Source organism: Gymnodraco acuticeps, unplaced genomic scaffold, assembly GCF_902827175.1.
Source record: "Gymnodraco acuticeps unplaced genomic scaffold, fGymAcu1.1, whole genome shotgun sequence".
Classification (NCBI taxonomy): Eukaryota; Metazoa; Chordata; class Actinopteri; order Perciformes; family Bathydraconidae; genus Gymnodraco; species Gymnodraco acuticeps.
In genome coordinates, this window is record NW_022990484.1 from 762,871 (window position 1) to 789,104 (window position 26,234).

General features: G+C 39.9%; 2 protein-coding genes across 3 annotated transcripts; both read right to left on the reverse strand.

The window, feature by feature from the left end:
- Positions 1 to 5,604: 5,604 nt before the first annotated feature.
- LOC117552724 (carboxypeptidase Z-like) lies at positions 5,605 to 14,083 on the reverse strand. Of its 2 annotated transcripts, none has more exons than XM_034226316.1 (11): positions 13,665 to 14,083; positions 13,189 to 13,218; positions 12,310 to 12,684; positions 9,065 to 9,286; positions 8,759 to 8,991; positions 8,087 to 8,248; positions 7,822 to 7,980; positions 7,399 to 7,534; positions 7,060 to 7,199; positions 6,680 to 6,779; positions 5,605 to 6,163 (listed from the first exon to the last, which is right to left on the reverse strand). In XM_034226316.1, the coding sequence occupies exons 1-11, from the start codon at positions 13,741 to 13,743 to the stop codon at positions 5,805 to 5,807; spliced, it is 1,995 nt and encodes a 664-aa protein (XP_034082207.1). In that variant the 5' UTR covers positions 13,744 to 14,083; the 3' UTR covers positions 5,605 to 5,804. The 2 variants fall into 2 exon arrangements, with proteins under 2 accessions (XP_034082207.1, XP_034082206.1); XM_034226315.1 differs by having other exon boundaries at positions 9,065 to 9,289.
- Positions 14,084 to 16,158: 2,075 nt separating this feature from the next.
- On the reverse strand, positions 16,159 to 21,555 carry LOC117552733 (G-protein coupled receptor 26-like). The gene is made up of 3 exons (XM_034226328.1): positions 20,307 to 21,555; positions 20,105 to 20,218; positions 16,159 to 18,552 (listed from the first exon to the last, which is right to left on the reverse strand). The coding sequence occupies exons 1-3, from the start codon at positions 20,975 to 20,977 to the stop codon at positions 18,315 to 18,317; spliced, it is 1,023 nt and encodes a 340-aa protein (XP_034082219.1). The 5' UTR covers positions 20,978 to 21,555; the 3' UTR covers positions 16,159 to 18,314.
- Between the last annotated feature and the right edge of the window lie 4,679 nt (positions 21,556 to 26,234).

The following is a 26,234-nucleotide window of genomic DNA, read 5'->3' on the forward strand; positions in this document are numbered from 1 at the left end:
GCATTATCTCTGCTTCACGTGTTCCCCATGAGTTTGTTCAGGGTCTGTAACAAAGAAAGTGGTTTATTATCACCCACCAGAGGAGTTGTCTGCACATGTACCATTCGGTAATTGCTGCCGCCTAACCAGCAGACTCAATTGGACCTGACATTGAGCCATTATTAGGAAATGAAATGCTGTTTTTGCAATAATGGGAGTTTGGCAAGGCCCAGTGAATACGGATGGTAAAAGGATCATTCAGTTACATCAACAAATGTGCTAAAATACTGTGTGATGTGGGTACTTTTCACTCGAAGTTCAATAAACCACGGTATAATTTATGAATGAAATGAGAACATTTGATGGTTTTTTTGTTCTGGAGTAGGTGCCATTGTAACTCAAACCTGATGTGTTCTAGCTATTGTGCTTAAGAACATTACATGGCTTGCTGCTGTTCAAACATCAATGCTAACTTTGCAGGAAACAGTGGCAGTATTAGAACAATAATGTCTTGATGATACACTTGTTACAGGGAATCGATTCTCGAGGACGTTGTGAAGAAGCAAAGAAGGAAGCCAGAGTGACCTTAAATTCGTTTTATTTAAAGATGCATGTGACTTGAGAAGTGTAATGTCCTCAAACAGCAAATAAATATCCAAATGTTTGCTTACCAGTTTGCACTTGACAACATGAAAGGTGGAAGTCAAAAGCAGAATGTCCGGAATAAAACTGCAATCTCTATTTTATACTGTTTGAAAGCCTGTAGCTGTAAACAAGGAATACAATTTGTTTCTGAAATCATGTGCTGTACTTTAAATACTGCTCCCTTCAAAGTAATCTAGTTCAGTTTCTACAGCTTGCATTTGTACGAATAAACTCAACCAGAGGGACTGAATGCTGAGAAGTGAAATATACTGTATATCATTCTAACTGTGTTTCAAGTGCTTGTGTTGGGATGGAAATCTGCACTAAACACTTTATCTCCACTTCCCTCAAGTTAGCTCATCTTCTGACTCCTAAGAGGGGTCAAAAAAATAATCATAAACAATTCAACTTATATAAACCATAATAGTTTTTGTAGTGCAGATAGGAACAATGAGGGGACTTAGTAGGACATAAGTGACATACTTTAGGACAAGGATGCACCAATATGTTTATATCTAAGCCTTTTTCTTACCATGAAGAACCAAACAAAACAATAATGTCCCTCTACTGTTAAGCTATAGCAAATGTGTGACACACAAGGTTTGCTGATGGAAAGTAATGCTCGATAGGTTTTGTTTTATTGTCTCTTTTTGGATTTCTTAACTATTTCTTATCTTAGTTGTGCTATCTTGTCTTTTCTTTCTTTTCATCTTCATTGTTTCTTCCCCCTTTACAGCCCTTTGTAACCCCTGGTCTTTTGCAAGTCCTGAATGCTATAAATAAAGTTGCTGGATTCAAATTACATGTGTTTCACTGCCAACACATTTTACAGTTGTATTCTAAATGAGCGAATAGGTGTATGAAGAAATGAATACAAATAAAAGTAACCTCCTGCTCTGACACTGGCACCTCACATGGAGGACTGAGTAAAATAGTCATAGTTACAAACTGATCTTGAGTCGGGACATAAGCGTATTAAAGCTGCTTTGAGAACAGCTTCACTGGACAGAAATGAGGCGTTTCTCAGCTCCTTGCCAGCAGCATGATGCTAACACAACATGGCAGCTCGGGGCGGCTCTATGCGACTTTCTCAGCCCCGCCAAGTAATTGGTGACCCAGCAGCACCCCACCTGACAAGGGGCGGCTCGAGGAACCGGCCCCAGAAAAGCAAACAGGGTCAATCCGGCATGGGATTGTCGTATGCTCGCTAAAAAAGCATGTGACAAGTAAAAAGCAGTCATTCATTCAGAGCGAGGCACAGGTTTGACACAGTGTTTGGTTTGGTTTAGACTTCAGTCCCATCACTTTGTGGGAGGGAGCAGGGTGGCATTAATGTCACATTTCAACATTCCAGCTAATTTCTGGAGCAAAGTTATTCTGAGCTAACTGACAAACCTGGCTTCATGCAGCTCAAATAAGCAAGGTTACTCATAAAAACTGAGAGATCTGCCTGTGAGATTCTCACTACATTAACTGTCAGATTACTTAAGACGTGCACTTCATGGGCAGTCTTCATGCCAGATGTATGCTCGCAGCATTTTACACTTCATCACATATTTATTTGATTCCTAAGTGCATTTTTACACTAGGCAAATGGCTTATGAATCACCAGTAAACCCATTTTGTTCCTCTCGTGTAATGTAATTAATTGTAATCTGGAAGCATTGAGTTAATGTGCACATACTGTAGGAAAACAAAGAAACTGAAATCAGATGTCCAGCAAAAAACAACAACAGTAACCTACAAAGTGAATGAATATTTGCTCATATACTATAATATTGCTGCAAAGAAAACCGTTCAACAGTTGCCCTTGATTTCCAATAAACACTTTCAACAAGTGCATTAAAGACACTTTTCTTGAAATACTGTGCAATAATCACCTTATGTGAAAACCACCATTGTCTCAACCACCAGATAACATATGTCAATACATTCTGAAGTTGCTGCTCATCATTTTTAGCCATGGATGTGTACTTAGCTAATTATTTGTCTTTTATTCTAGCATAACTAATGAGCACTTTTCTTCTAATGTGTTAGCTTATTCTGTATCATTGTAGCCTATGCCTTTTGCTGTAATAATGTCAATTGTGCTGTGGGACTAATACAGGATTCTGATTCTGAACCACCCTGGTAAATCATCTCTGTACAGACACTAATGGAAAAAGAAAATGCTAAAGAATTGACCTGGAAACTGAACAAAAAACCCACTATTCCTGCTTACAATAGGATGGCTACATACCATATCATTTGGAAGCCTGTTGCTCCATGTCAAATGTATTAACCTACGGCTATATGAACTGCCCAAACTTATTTTCGACTGCTGTAAAACCACAAGCACAGTTGAGCTTGAAAGATCATATCTTAACTTCGGTTAAAACAAATTATATATAGTTAAAAACAAGGCCCAGTGTGTCCTTTTATCTGTGAATGGAGTCAGATCTCCCCATCCTCAACCACCTGTAAACACAATACACATTAATGAAGTTCTGTAATTTGATCACATGATGACAAACTAAACCATATGTGCACACAGCAACCAAGATGTGGCTGAAAGGACTCTGTTGTACCTTTTGAATATCTCATTACCATACAATACCATACTGACACTACCAATGTACAGTGTACATGTAGGGGTGGGTATCGTTAAGGTTTTAACGGTACTACTACTTTTATCGATACCGCTTATCGGTCCGGTCTTTTAACGGTACTCTTATCGGTTCTTTTGGAGAGAAAAAAAAGGTAAACTAACTAAACAAATTGTGAACAAAACTAACATTGCTTTTTATTTAAATTAAATACATAATATTTCACATCAAAAGAAACAACAAAATCGTATTAAATAATCTGATGACAGAATAGCAGAAACTTTAACAAAAATAAATAACTCAGTTACCTCTAATCATTAACCCATGTTTGTATAATGTAGTTAACTCCGTGTGTTGCTGCTAGCATACATAACACCTAACGTGGAAACGTTACTCGTGGATGGAGCTACAGAGCTGCTAGAAAGACAGTCGAACCCGGTGCATTCCTCCGTCTGAATGTGGTGCACTTTTGCTAAATGTTTAGACAAATTGCTCGTGTTACCGCCCTTACATGCTAAACTCTTATTGCACTTTAGGCAACGAGCATCGAGACGGGTAAAGTTTAACCACACCTCGGAGCGCGTTCTCTCCGCCATCTCCTCCGTGTGTGTAAACTGCCCCGCCCCCTCGCACACAGACGGGAGAGAGATCGAAAATACTAAAAATAATCATAGAAGCATTTTGCAGCCTTTTTGCATGTTAGAAACGGAGTTGGCGACACTAAAACTGCAATATAATGTTTGTGTAGCAATAATACATATGAGATATATTTTGTACATGTCTCCAGTACCGCTAACGTCGGAGCTTAACGGTACCACGGTCTTTAATAATTCAGCCCCGGGGCCCGTTTAATACCGGGGCTCCGTACCCATCCCTAGTCACATGCCTGTACAGTACGTCACGGATAAAGACACAGCTGATGCCAACAGACAGAACACAGGAGCACAATGTATTTCCAGCTCTACTGTACATCCATTCTCTGTTTGGCTGAGCGGGTTTGATGCCAAATCATGTGTTTGTGTTTTGTAAATCCCCTGAGAAGCCTGATGTTTTTTTCACTGACTTGTCATGGGTCAACTAGTTCACTGAGCAGACTTCTCTCTAGGATTCTATCGTGGTATTCCTCGACCTTTACGCGGGGGTAATTTGATTTTCCCACGCTTCTTTTAGTGAACTCACAAAAAAGTGGCGGTTTTGTTTATAAGATTTGGGACTTCACCGATCCCTAGGGCTGTGATGCTCTTGCACGCTTTATTGCAAATGGTAGCATACTGTTTTTCATTGTAGGCGTGTTTGTCCACTTGGGTTTTATTCAGGTGAACTTGTGTTGTTTTATTTAGCTGAGTGTAACACAGTTTGGCTCAGCTCTTTAACCTTTTATTTATTCCTTGTTTTCTCAAGCTGATTCTCATTTCTGATTGTTTTTTTTTCATGCTTATGCCTCAACTTGGTACGTAACTCAATACCTCCCTTGAAATTAAACTCAAAAATGTAACTAATGTATTTGGCAATCATAAATAATATCCCAGTGTTTATTATTTGTATATATGTCATGATTTTAACAATATACAAATATCATAGAAACGTTTACACGACTGTGGTGTATGAGCTTTCAACAGCAGGAAGTATTTAAAGCAGATTAGCTCCACCTCTAAACTGGTATTGGAAATGTACAAAAACAGAAATGAGCTTTCCCGCTAATTATAATGACAGAAGTTGTATTCATTATCTGGGATTAATCAGGTCATAGAGAAGGGTGTATTTGATTTAAGGAGTTTAAATGTGTGTAGATTTAATCAGTGGGGAGGCACCTGGTAAAGCTGAATATTATACTTGTTTTTATTATTCAGTTTTCTTTCCTTGATTTTTATGGACCAGGATACCTCCATAAATATATTCTTAATAACACATTCAGACAATGGATAATCACTTTTTGCCAGAACAAATGGCAAATAGTGATTAAAGCATATTAAGACTTATAGACTGCTTAATTTTAAGATTTTCAAATACTTCTATAAAGACTTTTAGGAAATGTAACATTATTTTAGAAATGTAAATTATTTTATAATCATTATAATTTACTTAATGGTTAGCAACTTTTTTGTTCATCTGTATTTTAAAAGATGCTGCACTGCAACATCTGAACAAAAAGAAATGCAATATAATTTAGGAAAGCCTTATTATACAAAAGATAACTTAAGATACATGATCACAGAACTATTTCTGCACATTTTGCAAAAGTTAAGTGTGTGGGAGAAATACTTGAGCCAATAGTTTGCAGTAACTTGGGTCAGAAATTGAAGTAGCATGCCCTCTAGTGGATCCCTAGTTTCATTACAGGTATGGTGCAGCTGTATTGACTTTATAAACAAACACTGAATGGACACAAAAGTTCTTCATTTTGTCTGGAAAGATTTTATTACAATTATATTTCATGGTGGTGATTAACAGCATATGTAAAGTGTGAATGCTAACATGAAGACCAGCCACCTAGCTTTGACACTTATCTGCAGTGTGACATCAATCAGAGGCAGCACATCCATTACAGGATAGCTGTGTTTGTGTGTATACAGTGGAAGGAGGTACATGAACTGTCTAATGGTGTTTGAGCAGCCATGTTGGTTCTGGGCCCTCCGGCAGGATGAAGTAGCTCCACCACCAGGGCTTCTTTGCACTCTCCGGGCGGTTTTGGGTCACATCGGCCATCAGGGTGTAGCGCTCGTACTGGTTGTAAGGGTCGAAGCGGTCGTAGCTGCCCATGGGAGGGATGGAGTCCTCCTCCTTTTGATTGTCAGGCTCTAGCTCAGCTTTCTTCAACAGGAAGTCCACCCGGCCTGCTGTGTGCATGTGACCGGGCAGGTGGACTTTCTTTATAGCTTTGGCGTAGCCGGGGGCCGAGGCCGTGACGATGTGGACCCCGGGGGTGAGGAGGCGCCAGTAGTCTCCGTTCTCAGCTGCGCAGGGAGAAGCAGGCTTAGTGTTTGGATTTATAATTAACATTACAAATAGGTAGGGCTACCACACCAATGTTACACTGCACTCATCACAGGGAAGCCTTTACATTGTTGGGAAAGATGGAAGTGTAAATGTCAACTCAAAACAGATTTACTTTAGAGTTGGTAGTGCAAGAATTAATAATACTCTTAATATAATTATAACACTATATTCAGGTTTTAAATGAAAGTAAAATGACAGATATTGGTTGAAGTGTGGCATCCATCTTTGTTTGGTCTTCAGGCTCTCCCAGCAGGATATATCAGCTTGCAGAAGAATCAGAGGCTTTGTTGTTTGTTTATGGCAGTGTGATATACAATGTGATATACAATGTGATATACAATGCCCCTTAACAGAAAAACAGTCATGTTGGCCATAACAAACAAGATAAACAAGGAAATAAATCTAATGTCATAGATTTGTCTGATTCATCTATGGAATAAGGAGGCACATTGTTAGCAGCAGAGATGTATTACCTGTGGTGACGTCATGGCGTATTCCTCTGACTGATATTTGTGCACCTTTGACTGCATTTCCATCCTCGTCTTTTACGATGCCTTTGATACCTCGGTGGGCCTGAGGAACAACACAGGAAAAATAATTGCAAATGCAGTTGGAAGTTAACCTCAATAATGATGAACATCTCCATGCATCAAAAGTTAAGGATGCCAGCAGTTTTTCTTTAATTGAAACCGCACTCTCAGAGCAAAAGTCTGTTTGTGGGAGCTTATATCTTTACTTAAGTAGTAACTTAAAGCCTCCACTTACGCTGTAGTAAAGAAGAGATGTGTTCAAAAGTTTTGGGAGGGGGAAATCCCTTTACATCAGTGCATCCTTAAATCATATATCTACTTACTGCTTCCATAAATGTGAGTAAAGCCTCAAAGTTTTCATGCCAGCCGTTAAACAACTCGTCTTCAGCGGGGAACTTTTCACAGCCCAGCTCCACAGTCACCTCGAAGCAGTTGGTGTGAAGATAGTTGAAGTCCTGCATGCCTGACCAAAGACAAAAACAAAATTGCTTTACCCAGAAATCCCTGAGAAGCCGTGCTGATCTTTCCCCTACACTTCTGTTTACTATCATGTGTCCAACAGCGACCTCTGGTGGCTCCATCTGACATTTCAGTTGTATTTCAAATTAAGAAATGGACATCGACACTGTTAGGGTTGAATAATGTTAACTTTTTCAACTTACTGCCTGCAATGCTGGACCACTGCGCTCCGTTAACGGTTCCTTTCTCACTGACACCATGAGACGATCCACAGCGGGCACTTGAAGTGGACATCGACTCATGTGCATTTGCATATGTTCTTGCAAGAAGCTTGAATACCTACGGAATAAAAGGGTTATTTTTATCTTGATGTGATTGTGTTTATATAAATATCTTTAATTGACTTATGTTACATGGAGTTACTGTTGCAAAATCCAATTTCCACTTGGCATAAATAAAGCATTTCTGATTCTGATTAATATATATTGATGTATGTCTAAAAGTCATAATCACTTTCATAGTATTTTTTAGCAGCTTTTATTCATTTTGAGACTATCAGGGTAAAGATATGTAATTCTTATTCAATGCACTTTTAATCGGTGATGTGTTAAGTGTAACCAGCTGACCTTGGCGTCCGGCGTCGGGGACAACATGTTGCGCTGCAGCGGGTGTTTGGACAGGTCGTAGGGGTAGGACACCACCAGGTCTCCACCGTGGAAATTAGCGGAGAGCACGAAGGGGATGGAGCGGATCCACTTCATGACGGCGTAGGTCTCTGGGGCAACCTGGATTGCAGCATTAAGACTTATTTGGACCGAGAAATGAAATAAATCAGGACTTTAAAATGACATTCACTGCCATGAGATGTATGGAGAAGGGTCCATACTGTACCTTACCAAACCAGTAAGAGTCTGGGATGGGGATGTGGTCGGTGCGGTAACGCCTCTGTCTGCGGCGGCTGTAGGCGATGGAGGTCAGGTCGGGGAAGTTTCTGTTCAGGTCGATGTTCTGAGCGTTGTTCCGGCCAACGTTGGAAAAGTCATATCTGGGACCCTGTGGAATGCATACGTGTTACAGGAAATAAGACGTAGGGTATTATTCATTAATGTGTGGAATGTTTGAATGAAACTGTATTTTTATTTAGTTTTGGATAGTTTGGATGTTTTTGCTATATCATTCTTTATTTGTAGTATCCCACTTTATGGCAAATATATACGTTGCCTTAGCTTGCTTAGGCTTTAACTTCATATGTTAATATTACTGTATAACTGTAAGGAAATGTGTTCATCACATGATCAAAGACTCAAGCTGGTTTATTTATTTTCTAAAAAACAGTCAGAAACCCAAATCTTAAATCTAAAGATTACATTTCAAACGGATTATTAAATTCGCACTCCTGCTAAAAGGTATTCAAATATCTTACAAACTCAGGTATGTTTGTCCCATGCGGTTTAACTAACATTTAAAAAGGATGTAAGAATGCTGGTTTGCTTTCCAAATGTATCACAAAACAAACTGCCTGAATTGCTCAGTGATACATCCCTGCAGCCGTGGAGAACTGACCTCCTCGTCGTCCTCGCTGTAGTTATTGTCCTGCAGCCCAGACACAGCCAGATCGTGCCCGTCGGGGTTCATGCAGGGCAGGATGTGGATGCGGGTGGTGTTGATGATGGTCTGGATGCGCTCGTTGCCCAGCAGATACTCGGAGCACATGTGCTGAGCCAGGAGGATCAGCAGCTCGCGGCCCAGGACCTCGTTCCCGTGCATGTTGCCCACGTACTTCATCTCTGGCTCCACTACAGACACATCAACAGTAACTGGACTGTTTATAAACGAAAACTAATGCAGACTTTGCCGAGCTGTACTCACGCAGTTCATGTTCTCCGGGGTTTCTGGAGAACTCGATGACGAGCAGCTCCGTGCCCTCGGTGCTGCTGCCGATGCTGTACGTCCTCGCTATGTCCTCGCACTTCTCCTCCGTTTTCTTCAAGATACTGATCATCTGAGCGTTGGTGTGATGGTTGAACTTTATCATGTCGTCACGATACTCGGGAGGAGTCTCCATGCCGTCGACTTCCTCTTCATTCTGCTCTGCTGTAGAGAAAAACATTTGTCTTTTACTTTGTTTGCCATTGTTTTTACAGCTTGAAAACATCCCTTGACTTAGTAGATGTTATAATATTCATGAGATCCTATTTAAATGACTTTGTTACAGCTAAAAGTAATACTACTGGAACCTGTTACCCCTAACATTGCAGCATGGTTTCATCAGTTTTCATCAATGCGCTTTTAGATCAAAACCGTGGCCGCATTTTAGATCCATCAAACAAAAAGGCTGTCTACATTCCTGTAAGGCTGCCAGGTTATAAATACAGTTTGGAGAGTCTGGTATGTACAGCAGTACAGCACACATGCAAAAGGGAGGGTGGAAAGTTGATCTGACACCAAATGCCTGATAGGCCCAATGTGCTTATTTCAGCTGACACATTAAAAGTGAGAACCAGCTGATGCTGCCCTTATTTCTGGGTTCACACTTATTCTGACAGCAGTAGCAGCTCCAAAACCACACGGAGCACATTAAAGCTGCGTGCTGTCCGATTCAAATGATGCCAAAACTGTCTCTTTTGGTTTAGATGCCACATTTGTTCAGTGAAAAGCTGTTATTAGTTGTATTCAATGATAGGTTGAGTCTTTAAAAGGGGCTTGCTTGTATTAGAACGCAGCCCCACCCGCCCCCATCACTCTGTGTGACTCCCCAGAAACTGCTGTGGAGTCTTTCCGCAGAACATCTGCTCCCTCTTGATGTTCTTCCTGAGGCAGCTGAAGAAATTCAACCTGCCAAAGACAATGATGGTGAACTTCTACACCTCCATCATCGAGTCCATCCTCACCTCCTCCATCACCATCTGGTACGCTGCAGCCACAGCCAAGGATAAGGGCAGGCTGCAGCGGGTCATCCGCTCTGCAGAGAAGGTGATCGGCTGTAATCTGCCATCCCTCCACGACCTGCACGCCTCCAGGACCCTGAGGGGCAGGGAAGATAGTGGCCGACCCCTCCCACCCTGGACACAAACGGTTCGCCCCCCTCCCCTCTGGCAGGAGGCTGCGCTCCATCAGGACCAAAACCTCTCGCCACCTGAACAGTTTCTTCCCCTCCGCTACCGGCCTCTTAAACAAAGCCCGGCCCCCCCACAGCCACAACGTAGACTCTATATGCATTACAGTAATGCACACAATGTTCAAATACTGCTTACTGCGCATATTCTTATTTCATATTCTATAATTCCTGCATTCTATTTCGCTGTAAATAACTACTTTATTTTATTGCTATCTAAGTATATATTTTATTACAGTGTCCTTAAAGATTTTTTGTTTTATATTTTATGTATTCACCACGACATCAAGTCAAATTCCTCGTATGTGTGTCTGATTCTGATTAGCAGACACCATCACATTCATTTTGAGATCATATGTTTGCACTAGTATATGACACAGCAGCCATACCATAGGTTTTATTTATTTGTCTTACATTTTAATTTGTTTATTTATAATAAAGCTACTTGGTTGTGTTTTTCAGTTTTTAAGGTTCTTATTGGATATATTTTTTAACTTGGCTGTTTTGCAAATGAGATATTGTATGTATTTCCAAGTCAAAATGAAGGTTGAAATTAAATTAATCTCCTATTTTATGTCTTTTTATTTCCCTGGGATGCAATTCAAGTAGAATGCAATATTGCAAGCAGTTTCTACTAACATGTCTTTTGCTACACGTGTACACCAAGCTACGAATGCTATACAGGAATGCTTGAAGTCACATGAATTCATGACAGGACATCAGTTTGAAGTTAATGTGAATATGGGAATAATTACACGGGTCAACCTACTGCCAGACATCTGACATGAATTCTGCATGGCTGAAAATGTTATGCCCGACAATAAAAAGTTAAACACTTTCATACAGTAGAACAGGTTGAAACCAAGTCGTTCATTTTAAAAGCTTTATCCAAGTACATACTTTAAATTATACAAATTCAAAAAGAATATGACCCAATTTTCAAATAGTTCTCAATGCTCTCACATGATTTCTGCTGTTAGAGGAGCAGAGTGTCTTTTTATTTTTACAAACTTGTTTTTGACTTCTAGGATTTACAACAGTCTCCAGGAAATACTGTCAGGCGATGTTTGCCTTTCTGTCGAGCATTAAGGCAGCGTTTATGGGGATACACTGCTAATAAACACTTGGCAATAGCCACAGGAGTCGGTGTTAGTGAGGGTTTATGTGAGGAAACAAGGCGTTCCAGCTGGACTTTATTTTGAGGTGAGCCACATGAGCATGTGTGTGAGCCAGATGCCTGCTCTATTAAAGCTCAAAGGACTGTACTGTACTTGTGTTTCTCTTGCAGATGAAAACAAAAAAGGTAAAAACCGCAATATATTAACAGGGATAAAATGAGTCATAGACAAAAATAAAGTCAGGCCACTGAGGACAGAATACAGGGTTGTGTTTTGTTGCCAGACGAAGTAGAGGAAGTCTCCAAAAATGGAACTAAACTTTTTTACTCTAAATCATATTGTGCTCCTCACCAAACTAAATGCCTTTTTAGACCCTCGCAGTTCACATATCGTTTTGATGTTTTTACAACTGGTGTTTAATGGCGTTGTGTTTTTTCTGCATGGATCTCTCCTGCAACTCTAAAAAGACTATCAAATTGTTTCAAACAAAGTAGAATTGGAAATTAAAATGAAAAGCTCTAACGGTGATTTTGGCATGGTTTCTTATAACATACATATTATTCTTAGGCTTGAGAGAAGGTTTACCGTTTTTTCAAGTCAAAAGGCCTCAAGTAAAGTTGCAAGTCATTTTAGATTTTTAGTCTTAGTCATTGTACCTTCTTCTTTCAGTCTTTATTTCGAACAGATTAAAAAATAACAAATGTGAAAAACAGAATACCGTATTGTTATAATACAGTATTTATCCACATTCATGGTAATATTTGTATATTCAACAAAAAAAGTCTTCATATTAATAATAATAATAAATCAAAAATAATTTAACCTTGAGTTCAGGTCATGTGACTCGAGTCCACACCTAATGCTATGACATTACTCCTCACCTCTGAGGCCCTCCAGCGGGTCGTAACATCCCTCTTCATCACTGACGAAGAAGCGATCGCAGTCCAGGAAGTAGGGCCACGCCATCTCTATCCCGTCAAAAACGTGGCTGCATCTTTTACGCACCGCCTCACAGGTGGTGCGGCAGGGCTTCAGCACCTTCTCCGTCTCGCAGCGAGGGGCCATCACGGAGCAGCCCAGCATGCGGACGTCAGGGTTACACTCCCCCCCGAGCAGCGCCTCCACCACGCTCAGGAGGAGGTACTCTGCACTGCCCTCGGCGTCCTCACGGGTCTTGTGGTTGAGGATGTTTGGGAACATGTTCTGAGTGTAAGGCATGTCATCGCAGTACGACAGCATCACATCTGTGCATTTGGCTGAGAGACAACAATTAGACAGGTTAGGAATATCTCAAAAGTAAATCATTACTGAAAGAGACGTTCACATCCCTCACACCTTTAATGATGAGCCCAACTGTGCAGTCTTTAATCATCTAGTTCCAAATGTTTCTATTATCTCTGGAAATTAGAATTTGAATATTTTATACTGCCATTGATCATCTAAAAATACACATGATGGTCTTATGGCTTTCGGGCCAGATTCAATAAGGACTACACCCAGTGTGACTTATATTATGATCTCACCAAAACACTGACTCACAGGGATGTTATTGACAAAACTCCCGACCTGTCTTGAGGCATTGAGAGCTTGATTGTTCTTTGGTGTAAACAATATTATGTTTTAGGCTTGAACGTGAAATAAAGCTTTCCTTTATGGAGTCAAATATTCCTGAAAGACAATCAGTTGACCTAAAATGAATCAAGCTGTAAGACAAACACTTCATAACATTGTTTTCTCTCCAATAACTACTGGGTACTTACGTTTTTCTTCCACTGTTGGCTTGCACTGACCTGCAAGACACATCATCAGCATGTCATTAGATTACTGTGGCAGACACTAGATGGCAGACTGGTCATACCTCAATGTGAATTACAAAATACTCTTACTTCTTGATTTATCTCTGGTTATGCTTTAACAGTTCCCTAACATGCTTTCCTGCCTACAAAAGTATCATAAGATCATTAGAAGTCCCACATATATATGATTATAAATCGTATTCATTATAGGCCTCAAATGCATGCTTTTAAATGGAATATGTATGCCACTATAGGCCAACATCTAACTAATGATGACTTTAGAAATGACTTACAAGCTTTTTTCCATGTTTTTCTGCATGAAATTAAGCTTCAGAACCAACTATAATCTGCACATGCAAATGAGACCAACTCGTGCAAAAGGTTCCAATGTCAACCAAGATAATAAAGTATGCAACACATAAAAAGCTTTTAAACATTACCTCGAAATCCTGGGTCACACCGTGGAGCACACGACACAAGGACCAACAACTGCAGCAGGATCAGCAGCATGATGCTCATTTCCCGACGTGTATATTCCTTTTCGATGTGGCACCTCACACACGCAGCCAGAAGTCTGCAGAAATTCCCCCTGAACTTCCCTCACTTTATTACACGTATTACGGTCGACTATCATGTTACAGAGGAAGTGGCTCTGAGGTGAAGTGGGGACATGAGAGCGTAGGCTTTGCAAATATGGCAAAGATTTACGGAGATGCAGGTTCAATGAAAAAATGGTATTCATTTAAGCACGTTTGAGTTTAGTTTTTGAAGTTTTGGTACAGGAGTTTTTTACTTTGCTTTCAAGATGAATAAAAGTGAAAATATCCCCTGTTCCTCACCTGAACTGTCATCCTGCAGGTCTTCTTTGCCTTGTTTAATATGCACACCTGGTCCTTAATTGGCCGTAAAAAACAAAACAAGGGCTGTCTGTAAAACTGCCTGTGGTCATTACATAAAAATAACATATTGTCAAAAATATAAGCAATGTATTGGGTCAATGTTTACTCTCTTATCATATTTTTTAAAACGTGTATGTCTATGTTATTGTTAAAATCAACCTGTCTAAGTTTACGTAGGCTAATACAAATGCTTTTAGCTAGCTGCTAAGCTAGTTTTCAACTATCTTACAAATTGTCTGTCTTCTGTGAAATAATGGCTTGCTAATTACTTACTTCAACATGTTTGGTAGGCTATGCCTTTCATCCAAGCAGGGTATTAAAGGGTATTAAAAAAGATAATGCGTTAATTTAGGCTTAAAATGTAGGCTACTGTATAAAACATCAATTTTCTCTATAAAATGACCTTAACATTTTGGTTCCATACAAAAATAATGTGTGCTGCATCTGCAAATTGTGGCCTGCCTTGATTTTGCTGACAAATCGGCTACTCTAAAATGTTTGTCAGAGTTGAACCAAGCATTTACATCCTGCACAACAGACAGAAATATAAGTCTGTAACCATTTTCATTTATATAAACATTGTTTCTGTCTGGGACAAAAATGTTTACCCCACAGAGAGAGAGCAGACTTCTTTGGGATCATAAGGGACTTAATCCTGGTGAAACTGGAGCTAAACTGTCTTTATTTTTTTCTTAAAGAGAGGCTACATCCTGGTGCAGAGATTTAGGCTAACCCATATGACCCCATAACATTTACCTTTGGTTTCAGAAAAGTCATTTTTGATATTCAAATCTGAAAAGTATAAAGCTCTAAACTTCATCTCAGAAATATCAACATTAAAGCACTGGTAATCAAGCAATGTTCTTTAAGCCTTAATATACTCCTAATGGGAAATAATGTAATACCATGATAGATAGTTATGAGGCTGAGCCAAACCCTTGATTGTCTCAAAAGAATGCTTAATTTGCCTCAGCAGAGGTGATTGCCACTTGACCATTTATATCCTTCATTGTCAAGTGAGCAGCTCTACCTAATTTAAAGTGCCAGTAGACTATCATACACATACATATTTGTCATACATTGGGTTTCATTACTAATTTTAACTAATTATAGGGTCTTCTCTCCTTCAAGCTGGGCTGATTTGAATTAGCATAATAGGAAGCATGATTATTCATCATGCAGGCAGGCGGGCGCAGGACCCCTGGGTTCAAGACTGGTATCTTGGGAGTGAGCCTAAGAGTGAAATAGAAATATCCTCTGTATCCTAAATCAGGAATAAGAATGAGATCCATAATGTGGTCATTTATTATGCAGATAACATCACAACCTAGCCATATTAAATGTTCACTATATCTTTACAACTTACTTTCTTTTTCAAACTGATTTACAATGTTATTGTTTTGTCAAGACATCCTCAACCACCGATGTAATGTGTCCGATAAGTAATCCGTGATGTACTGCCTTTTCTCAAAATGGAGCACAGAATTATTGTCCTTGATTTGACATTTATAAGGAAAACTCAGAAGATATACACTTTCAAGAATGGGTTAACATTCTTTTAACTCATTTTAGATATTAAGACCATTTTGTTTTAAACTATGACATTGACTAAGCTTACATTTCATTATGAGCACTTTTCCTCACCAATTTCTCTCATAACTTATTTCTGATGATTGGGGTGAATTGGATGATGTTTTATTTGAAAAAGCCCGACCCATGCCTTCATGACGGCATTGATCTGCCCGTCTAAATGCAGAGGTGTTACTGGTTTAGTTAGCAACAAAATAATGCAAATTCCCTCACTCCAGGTTGCAATTAATTACTGTCGGTCTTTTTTTACTGTCGGTCTGTCGCATCAAATTGAGTCTCAGTCTGAATAAATTAGAATCGCTAATTGGCAAATGTTATCTTTGACCCATCTCTTTAATTACACTTGGCAATAATGCTGCTGCAACCGAGACATGTATACCATATATCATCTTTGATATCATAAGTGCCACGAGGCAGATGAAAACGAAACAAGGTGATTCAGAAATAGAGGACTAGCTGGTGGTGACAACCAACCAACAGAGTTTTATTTGAGAATAACAAATTATGTTTCTATTCAAGTATCCATCTGTTTCAAATATTGAATATAGTTCCCCATTATCCTCAATTATGATTCAAATAAAACATTTAGTATCTGTCATTTAGTGTCAGATCATTTTAACTGCACTGCTTGAATTGAATTTGGAAACTTACATATTCAATCAAAGGGCATTATCTTGATTCAAAGACATTACTGTGAAAACATTAATAATTGTAATACTTTTATAATTGACAGCTTGTATTGCACATATTCCACTAATAGCTAATCACACTGCCAAATAACAGCAAGTGGCTTACAGGAGGAACAATACATGTGCAGAATGTACATCCAAATAATTTTAACAAACCAGATTTTCTGGTGAGAGAATAGAACCTCTGAAAAAGTCAAATGTTCAATTCTGGCACAAACACATAACAAGTGTGTTTTAAGCACTTCTAGCATCCCTATGCTACATCACCCTTTTATCTAGACAAAATGTTGTTCCTGTACAGTGCAAAATATATAATAACATCATGTAAATATCCATAGAAACATTTTAAACTGGCAAAACAAAGAACAGTTGTACAAATGCATTTCAGTCCAAAGTGGGTCGCCACTAGTACATTCAGTTTCAAATGCACAAAGGATACATTTAAAAGGATAAGTCGGTGATATTTTATGTTTTTTTCATGATCAGGAAATCTCATGAAAAGACTTAAATAGATAATTAATTGATGTAGCCAGTGATCTCCAACTTCAAATAAACGTACATTATCCTTGCCTCCGGGACTTGTGAGTAGGCCTACTCCGGTTTAATTCACAAGGGAGTTGGATTTAATTAACTAAAACACGTCAACACTAAGATGTTCGCAGACTTAGTGCCGTAGGAACTTGGGTCCTGGCAATTACATTTTTACACGGAGTGTTCTTTGTTTGTCAATTATCTAAAAACCCTTACGCTTTTGATCTGATTGACTTCTTCAATACCATGAACCAAGGCACTGTAGTTAATTTTCTTTCTAACAAATATACACACACAGGTGTGTATTGACCTGTGTCAGAAAATAGTCCCCAAAAAACGTTTTAGTATTATTTGCTTAAAAACGACAGCGCCCAGGTTTCAGGAACAAATGTATAACCATTTTGAAAGTTACAATTTATATCTGTGACCAGTCCTGTTTTGCATTTCATACCTACTCGAATAAAGGCAAAAATACTACAGGAAGAACAGGGTCTGAAAAATACTGAGTAATGGAGTGATACATTGTTATTTTTGCTCTTTTCACGGACCTCGTTAACAACAAGAAAAATATGTAAAATATCACCAATCTTACCATTTAAAATCATGTTGTAAATGTTATTTGCCTTTGGCTCCTGTAACTATAGTAGCTCTGAGAGAATTAGACAAAGTGCATCAATATTCAGTGACTGACATGACACTGCAAAGTAGTCTAACATGGTCAATACAGAACATGGCAATAATGTGCAGCAGTTGAGTAAATTATCCAGAAGCTGTGGCAAAAAAGTATTTCCTTCTTTTCGCTCCAGCTTCTATTGACTATCCGCTCCCGGCTCTGTCCCTGCGTTTGGTGACAGAAGAAAGGTCTCTACATGTGGACTTTGCCAAAATCATTACAAAGCGGTAGGTTCAGTACAAAAGGCCACTTTATACATGTTGCTCAAAGAGAAGAAGGGACCGTGTCGGCTGCTTTGTCCTTCAGTTTGAGATTCATCTGAACCCACGACTCCTCTGAAGAAATTGATTTGTGTGATCTATGTGGTTTTGTGTGTTTCCACCGATGAATCACAGATGTCTTGTTTGTCAATTCTGTCTAAGGACAAAGTTTCCACATCGTACTCGTCGCTCCCTATCCATCTCCTCTTTTGCCCCTTCATCCTCCCTCTCAGTGCTGTCTTGTCATTCTTGTCCACCCACTGCCTTCCTTACGTATGCTCTCTCTTCACCCCAACCCACATTATGTCCCCTCTATCAGCTCGATTTTCCCTCCCTTACAATGTCCTGTTTCTCTTCTCATTCTTCTCCTCCGCCCACCTTCTTCCATGAGGCAACGTATATTTTTGGCCCGTCATGTGTATCTGCCATTTCCGCCGCACATTTGCCATTAGCTGATCCTCTGGAGACAGTAGTCGTTCTCCGTGTCTAAAGAGCTGTTGTGGCCAGACGAGGGGTACAGGTCACGACGGAGCAGCCTGTTGACGACAGTAACCAGGACTTTCTTGTACTGCTGACGTAGGAGGGAGTAGGCAAAGGGGTCCGACGCAGCCTTGCTGTATGTCAGGCACTTACTGATGATTCCCCAGCGGCGGTTGATGTCCACAAAGGGGAGAAGCTCGACCAACCTGAAGGGGAGGCAGCAGAAACATGAATAATCAAAGTCCATTTTAGTCAGAGATGTGTTTTTTTCTTTAGTTTCTCAAATGTTCAAAGTACCTATAAAGCCTTTTACACATTGGGGACTGTTTGAAAGGGTCAACATGGGGTCAACTCAATGCGCTTAAATAGCATTAGAAGCTCTTAAAAACGATTTAATCCATTCTTTGACCTGCACAAAACGGTCATCTACAGTCACTGTCTGGCTCACAATTTATTTGGGAAATGTTATGCATTTAAGTGAATATTGCAAATATAGTGTTGCTACTGTACACTGAAGTTTTAAATGGATTTTTAAACTATTTAAAGTTCTTTAAATAGTTGCATTTTAAGCACCTTGCATTTTATGATTACAGACATTGTACAGAAGATTCAAACTGCCATTAGAAGAACTAATGGAACAGAGAAATAGAAGGAAATATGACGCGATTATGATAGGTTTTTCTTCCTTATCTATACATTTAGTATGGCATAGAGAAACAGTTCTTGAGCTTTGGTCTCTAATGGAAATCCTTTGTTCTTTCATTGTGATGCAAATGTTCCACTTCACCGTGAAATCTAATCACAGCACAGAACAAGTGAGGAGGTGTATTGTACAGCAGAGAACAGCTTAGACCTACTAATATGAAATGCAAAGCACTACGATTCATTTTAAAAATAAGTGTGTAGGGGAGCTTCTTTCTTTTATGAGATGGCATTTTAAATCTATAGAGCATTACAAAAAAGAAACAATATACATGACGAGGTTTATTGTATTTACTATCTTTGTTTGATTTGTTTCATAAAGGCATTGCTGGTGGTATTTTGTCAGTACCAATTCAACACAGTTTTATACATAAATGCTTTGGCTTTTACACATTTGAACCATAGGGTTTACATACCAATCATTTACACACATATCTGCACATTTTAAGGCAACGTCAAGAAATTAAAATGTCATGTCAATTTAAGATTACAACAGAAGGTGAAGAAAATTCCCCTTTTCTCTTCAGTATAATGTTAATTTAAAGGCAGAACAGATACATGAGTAGCGATGATTAGAAGTTTTGTTTCTAACAGCAGGCTACTTCCAGTGGGAAGTGTCAGGGGGTTACTCCAATTTCACTTTATCCCTGTTAATGTGTCCTCCCTCTTCCCACTCATATGTGCATGCGCCACATATGTCAAAGTGATGGATCATCGCACCACATCTCGCTGACAATCTGCTCCTCAAGCTTTTCCTATTTTTCTGAAACACACAACTTGTTCTCTGTACTATATGTATTGCCCTAAACTGTAGTATGTGTGTTTCAGTGGAAGCAGCATGAAGGCACCTCTCAAAGGTGACTTATGAGCCCTTTAATGGTTCAGATAAACTGTTTTGTTGTACTTTAAGAGTGGGATTGGGTCTAATCTGAACAAATAAGGTGACAATTCTGTATATTCTAGATGACGAGAACTCTGGATGTAGTATAATTTGTCTTTTAATAGTTGGACTTAAGTCTATTATGTGATGTTTTTGTTACTGACAATTCAACTTACCTTGTGATAACATAGGGGGCAAAGCAGATGATGAAAGAGCCGATGAAGATGCTGATCTTCTTTGTGGCTCTCTGCTTTCTCCTCTTTTGCTCTGCTAAACATCTTTGTTTCACGCTGAAAGCAGCAAAACACTTTTAAGACTATGAATTAAACATTTAAAAGAGGACAAAAAAACATGCCTGCGTATAAATAAATGACTTACCTTGGGTGAATGTCGACCAGGAGAAACAGAGTCTGCATGGTGATAATGTCAATCCTTTTGCAGTGAAACCTCGCCACTTTCAGCACCTTCAAGTATGTGAAACACAATATGAGCAGGGAGAGCATGAAGCTGGTGGCGTGGAAAACCACTGTGAAGATAGTAAACTTAATCCTGTCTCCCCCTTCCACTGTGGGCTGTAAGGTGCAGGACGCGTACACTGAGCTGTAGTCCACCCAGGAGAAGAGCAGGGCCGTGAGGGAGAAGGTGAAGGAGTGCAGCCAGGAGTAGCACACCATGATCAGCGCGTCCTTGTAGCGCATCTTGGCGGAGTAGCTGAGCGGGAACACCACCGCGATCCACCGGTCTATGCTGAGCGCCGCCATGCTCAACATGGTGTTGGCGGTGAGGAAAGTCTCCAGGAAGCTCATCGTGTGGCAAATGCAATCCCCGAAAGGCTGCTGATCCCGGATGACCCCCACCAGGGTGGCCGGCATGTTGAGCACAGTGATGAGGATGTTGCAGAAGGACAGGTTCATGGTGAAGACCCCGGGCACCTGTCGGCGGATCTCGGTGCTGTGGACGAAGCATAGCAGCACCAACAAGTTGGACAACAGTGAGACCACCGCGACCACGATGATGAACAGAGCGAAGATAACGTCAGCAAAGTCCATGTCTCACTCCGGAAAGTCCCCTCTCGGGTTACCTGTTGTTGGTGATAATAAGGAGTTAAAATCAACCATGATCCCTGCAGGAGCTCCTCCAAAGATTATTTTCAATTAAATCCTCCTGTGTGCGCGCGTCCCTGTACTCTCCAACTTCCACGAGTGCTGTCCAGTGTGCTGAAGCATCTCTCTCTTTCTCTCTCTCTCCTCAAACTTGTCGATTATTTTCAATCAACATCCGGCAGGTGCAGGTGCAGAGCTTAAAGTGAAGCAGAGTGTGGCTCAGATGGAGAATGAGACTGAACAAATTAATAATCGCTTTTACGCATCACGTGAAGAAACTACTCACACCCAGACGTGGGAACAACTTGTCCTGGTCACAAAACACCCAAACTCACACTTTTGTTTTCTACATATTGGAGATATCCAGATGTCTTTGCGCAAACGAATCAATCATCCCGCTTAAGTTATTCACATGCGAGTTTCTTCAGCATCGACCACGGATCCCTCAAAATCAATTTAGTTCTGAGGCAAAGGGCGCAGAGAAATCCACGGATGTTTCTCCTCCTGGATAATTGGAGACGCTTCTGCCGTGACCAAACGGCACCAGGTGCACACGCGCGCCGGAGATGCGCGGTGGCAAATAGATCCTTTTCCTGAAATGAATTATTCATAGCCCCGTGGCTACTGCAGATTCACTGTGTACCATCATAATGTGTGTCTGGTATGCACAAATATACAAAAAGACTGTTACAAGAGAATGCTGCTGGGTAAACTGGGAGCGAGGCTCACAGTTGGTTAATAAGCATGAAATGTAGAGGACATTAAAGACATCAGCAATGATTCTTTAGGGGCAAACATATGTCTTATTTTGTATTTTTCTTTGATTCAAACCCTGCTGATTTGCACACAAATACTTGATTACCCCTGATGAGCAATAATACTGTCTGTATATATACAACTTTTTTTTACAATTGGTACCAGCTGCTCTTTGATTCAATATGGTCACTTTTCTGTAAAACAAATACTACTACTTTTTTTTACCATGGTGTACCTATCTGCTGTCTTGTTTTAGTTTTTTACTTATTGTGTTCATGTGCATATTAGCCATTTTTTAAATATGTGTCCTTACTTTAGCTGCACTGTCTGCTGTTGTAATCATGTAAATTACCCCGTTGCGGGACAAATAAACGATTTCTGATTCTGATTCTGAACATACAAAATCAAAACAAAATATTCATCAATCAACAAAACCAAAAAATCACATTGCAACACACACTCTTATTACTTATTTTGTCTTTGCATGGCAAAGACAAAATAACGCTTTTGTTGGCTTATGGAGAGAGACACATTTCCCATGAACCAGTGTGATGGGAGTAGCTGCATCAGCACTATCTGACACCCAGTCCGATGTTTAAATAGGTCACATTTTCTGGAGAGATTGAACAATATATAGTCGTTTACACAATGTCTTGGAATCAGGCTAATCAGGCATCCTTTATGAGTGTTCAAATAGATAATATCCCTCCTTTACTGTAGATATTTACATTGCCAATCATTTCAATTGTTATCTGTTCACTACCATCCCCCCAAATCTGCCCTTCTTCTTCTTCTTTAGATTTGTCTATGTCCTTATACCTGAATGAGAAACCATGTTGGTTTAGAGGAAAGTCTAAAAGAAATAGGATTGAAATAGGAGTTTAAAGCCACATGTTTTACCTTATCTCATAATACACTAGGCATAACATTCCTGGAGTAACATGCTATAGCCGGTGACAGAAGTGCACTTTAGAAATGTTTGCACTCGTTACTGAGTCATGCCCAATCCTGGAGAAGCCTGCAGACAGTGACTCACTGAGGTCAGACACAGCCTGCAGGCTTTTTGTATATATTTTCTCCATTGCATTCGCTTTATACTCCCACTTGTTATGAGGCTCCTGGGCTTGTGCCTGAATCACCGCCCCCTCCAATTAAGTGCTCTGTTTTTATTTATTTAATGTCATAGGATAAACTTTACTCAAGGCGGTGATAGTTGAGTATTTACAGTGATTAAGTGAGTCACCATTAAATGTACGCTAGGGAAACCCAACCACCTGTGAAGTGACTGCCTCTGAAGAGCATCACAGCACAGCAGCGTATGAAAGTCTTCCATGTGTGAATGTGCCAGTGTGTTTTGGAGTCAGAGAAACAAAGCAGCAGAGGGGGATGTCAGTCGCCTTATACACAAGCGATCAAATGCCTGGGAAAAAGCTACAGCTGGGTTCCTGGGGGGGGGGGGGAAGTGCAAAGCTATTTATAGGTCTGATGGGGTGTCACCTCCAATATATCTCTCAGCGCCGGTGTATTACCTAACCGAGGTATCAGAGCGAGGCACTCTACAGAACCACAAATGAGATTGCTTTTAGAGGATGCTTTTATGTGTGTTGGGTAATCAGCCGCTGCAGTTTTAGGTTTCCTCTCAAATGCCTCAAAGACTGGTAGCAGTTTAACAAATGAATTCAAACACAGCGAGATATCCGGTAAGACAGACAGACTGGCCAACTCCACGTTTTGGACTCTACATCATACGATACACTAAAGCTAGTTTATAGGGTGACTAAAAAGGAGGAAGACACTGATCTCCAGCTCTTTGCTTCGGAAAAAGAAACTCAATTATGAGTCCAAGCACAGATGGGAAGTAAGGAATGGATCCTTAGGAGATAAGATGAGCTGGACATGTGCAATATTGGTGAAATGAATAATAAATGGCCTAGATGTGACCGCACATGGCCAAAGCCATATTACAGACCAACAGTCCACCACACAAGGATTTGGATGTCCATATATTTCAGAAGATGGAACCAGCTAATGTTGACCATTTGTGCTTGATTATAACTTAAATGATTTAACCGAATACACATAACAGCTCCCAGCCTGTTGCTTAACATCCGTGAAAGTGGTGTCCAACTTGCCTATAGTGCTTAATTTATAAGTAAAGAAGACAGAAGCCCATCTTACTTTCAGCTAATTGCTTAGGTTCCTCACGTTGTGTCTGGATTGTAAGAATTGTTTGTTTTAAACTCTTGAGAGATGGCAGTGGTTTTGCATTGACCTGGAATGGTTAGGGTAAGGTCAAAAGTGTTTTCAAAGTTTCACACATAGAGGTTGACCATTTTACCTAAATGTAAGTGGCCATGCACACAGTCTAAAATGTGAGTTGAGTGTCCTATGATCCCCTGACTGCAAACCACTGTCTTGGTCCATGAACATTTCTTTAAATAAATGTGCAAGTTACCAAAGAAATATGCAAACGTTTCCTGGCACCAACTTCTCAAATGTGAGACGTGTGTGTGCACAGATTATTGGCAAAGCAATTGTGTCGAAACCACAAAAGACGCAGTTACAAAACTTTAAAGGTGTGTTGTTTTGATCAAAATGGAGGTTGAATATGCAAGTGGTTAGATGTAGGATATATAAGAAGAGAAGGGTCCATGGTCCCACCACTTTACCCCCCTGTAGTAGAAGTTATGATGTACACCTGCAGACCAATAAACAAGGAACTTTTTTGACAGTAAATAAAGTTACTCGATAATGAAAGTAAATATTAGTTGCAGTCCTAACAGGCTTACATTGTTGGATTCGATGTCATCATGAAAAGAGCAGAGGGCACAAATGGAGCATCAAAAGGAAGGTTTTGCACGACGGAACCGAGCACACTGAGAGAAAGTAGATCTTTGTGGCCGGCTCACAACCTCAGCCTTGTAACAAAGAATGCTCTGAAAGCTCTCACAACTCTCCGTTCCAACCTGTGATCTAAGGAAACAGAGTGTGACCTTCATACAACACAACATCCCTTAGGCAGCAAGACAAGTGACAGAGAAGGTGTGATCTCGGCACAGTAATGACATCCCCCCCGCAGGCCCCTGGAGTGTCACTGGGAGCTTGTACCTGTCTTGTATAGTAGTGGGTAACATGATGCCTCTGGACAGCGTTACGTAACAAACAAGCAGTGCATGGATCCTTTGATCATGCCTTATTCAAATACTAAATATTCATATATGAAATTACATATTTTGCACATTTTTTCTCATTTACTACTATTTGTGTGTTTTTGTTTTACTGCCAACCCTTTTTCCGAACATGTCAATGGATTTTTGATTGATTTCCCATCCTCAAGTTACTTAGATAATCCATCAACGTTCAGTATTCAGTCAGGTGTTTTTAGTTTGAACTATTCCTCCAAGCCATGTTAATATTGGTAGTAAACGATGAGGCTCGAAGCAAAACATTACAAAATAAATGTTATCGTATTGACAAAAAGACTAACACATGGATGGTTTATCAAACTGTTATGGTATAAGAACTAGCCTTTGTCCTAGCTGTTTCCCACAAGTATCTGAATACACCATTATTAAGTAATTTATTCCAGTTCCTGCTTGCAGCTACACTACATTACGCTGACTAACTATACAATAATAGCTTAATGGGATGGATTATTTAAAACAAGTTTCAGTTTTCTGCAGCTTGATCATATTGACATTGGTTGACCACAGGCTGCCTAGAATGTAGGATTTCAGAGTTTGGAAAATACATTAAAATGTGCAAATCCACCAATAAGGTCCAAATTCATCTCAAACTTCATCATCTTGTCTTCTGGCTCAGTTGCCATCAGGTGTGCATATAAATAGCTTAGTTGGTCTGCAGGTTGGCAAACATATGATCTCTTACCTGTTAAACCCCGAGCCTGTTTTTCAGGTTTCAGGCTCGAAAATGACATTCCCAGAACAAATGACCATATCTTCCCTTCTAAAAGGGTTAAATTAATCATCTTTTTTCTCAAAGTAATGATAAACCTGTGAGTTGGATGTAGAAAAGTCAGATTCAATATAGATGTTTTTATTTTAAAGAAAATTCAGAGTGAACATGGTAAAAAACTGTAAATTATAGTGTCCGTCCAAAACATATGTTGTACTTATAGTGAAAACTAACCTTGGATGATGGGTTAGTAGACTAAAAGCTTTAGGAATCCAAAGTATAACATATAATAAGTATCCTGTATCAAGATTGATGCAAAACAAGTGATATTTGACCTTTTTAGAGAGATGTAGCACAAAAAAACCTCTTCTGGGGCCATTTGGGTGGATTTTCCATATCTCTGGTCCCCCTTGCTGGATTTTGACATGTGACATCTCTTTCTGACCGTCAGAGCCAATGGAATCGAGGGGAACTCCCACATAGTCCTTATTTGGTAATGTGTGTGTGAGACTGCCGCATAGCCTAGACCGGA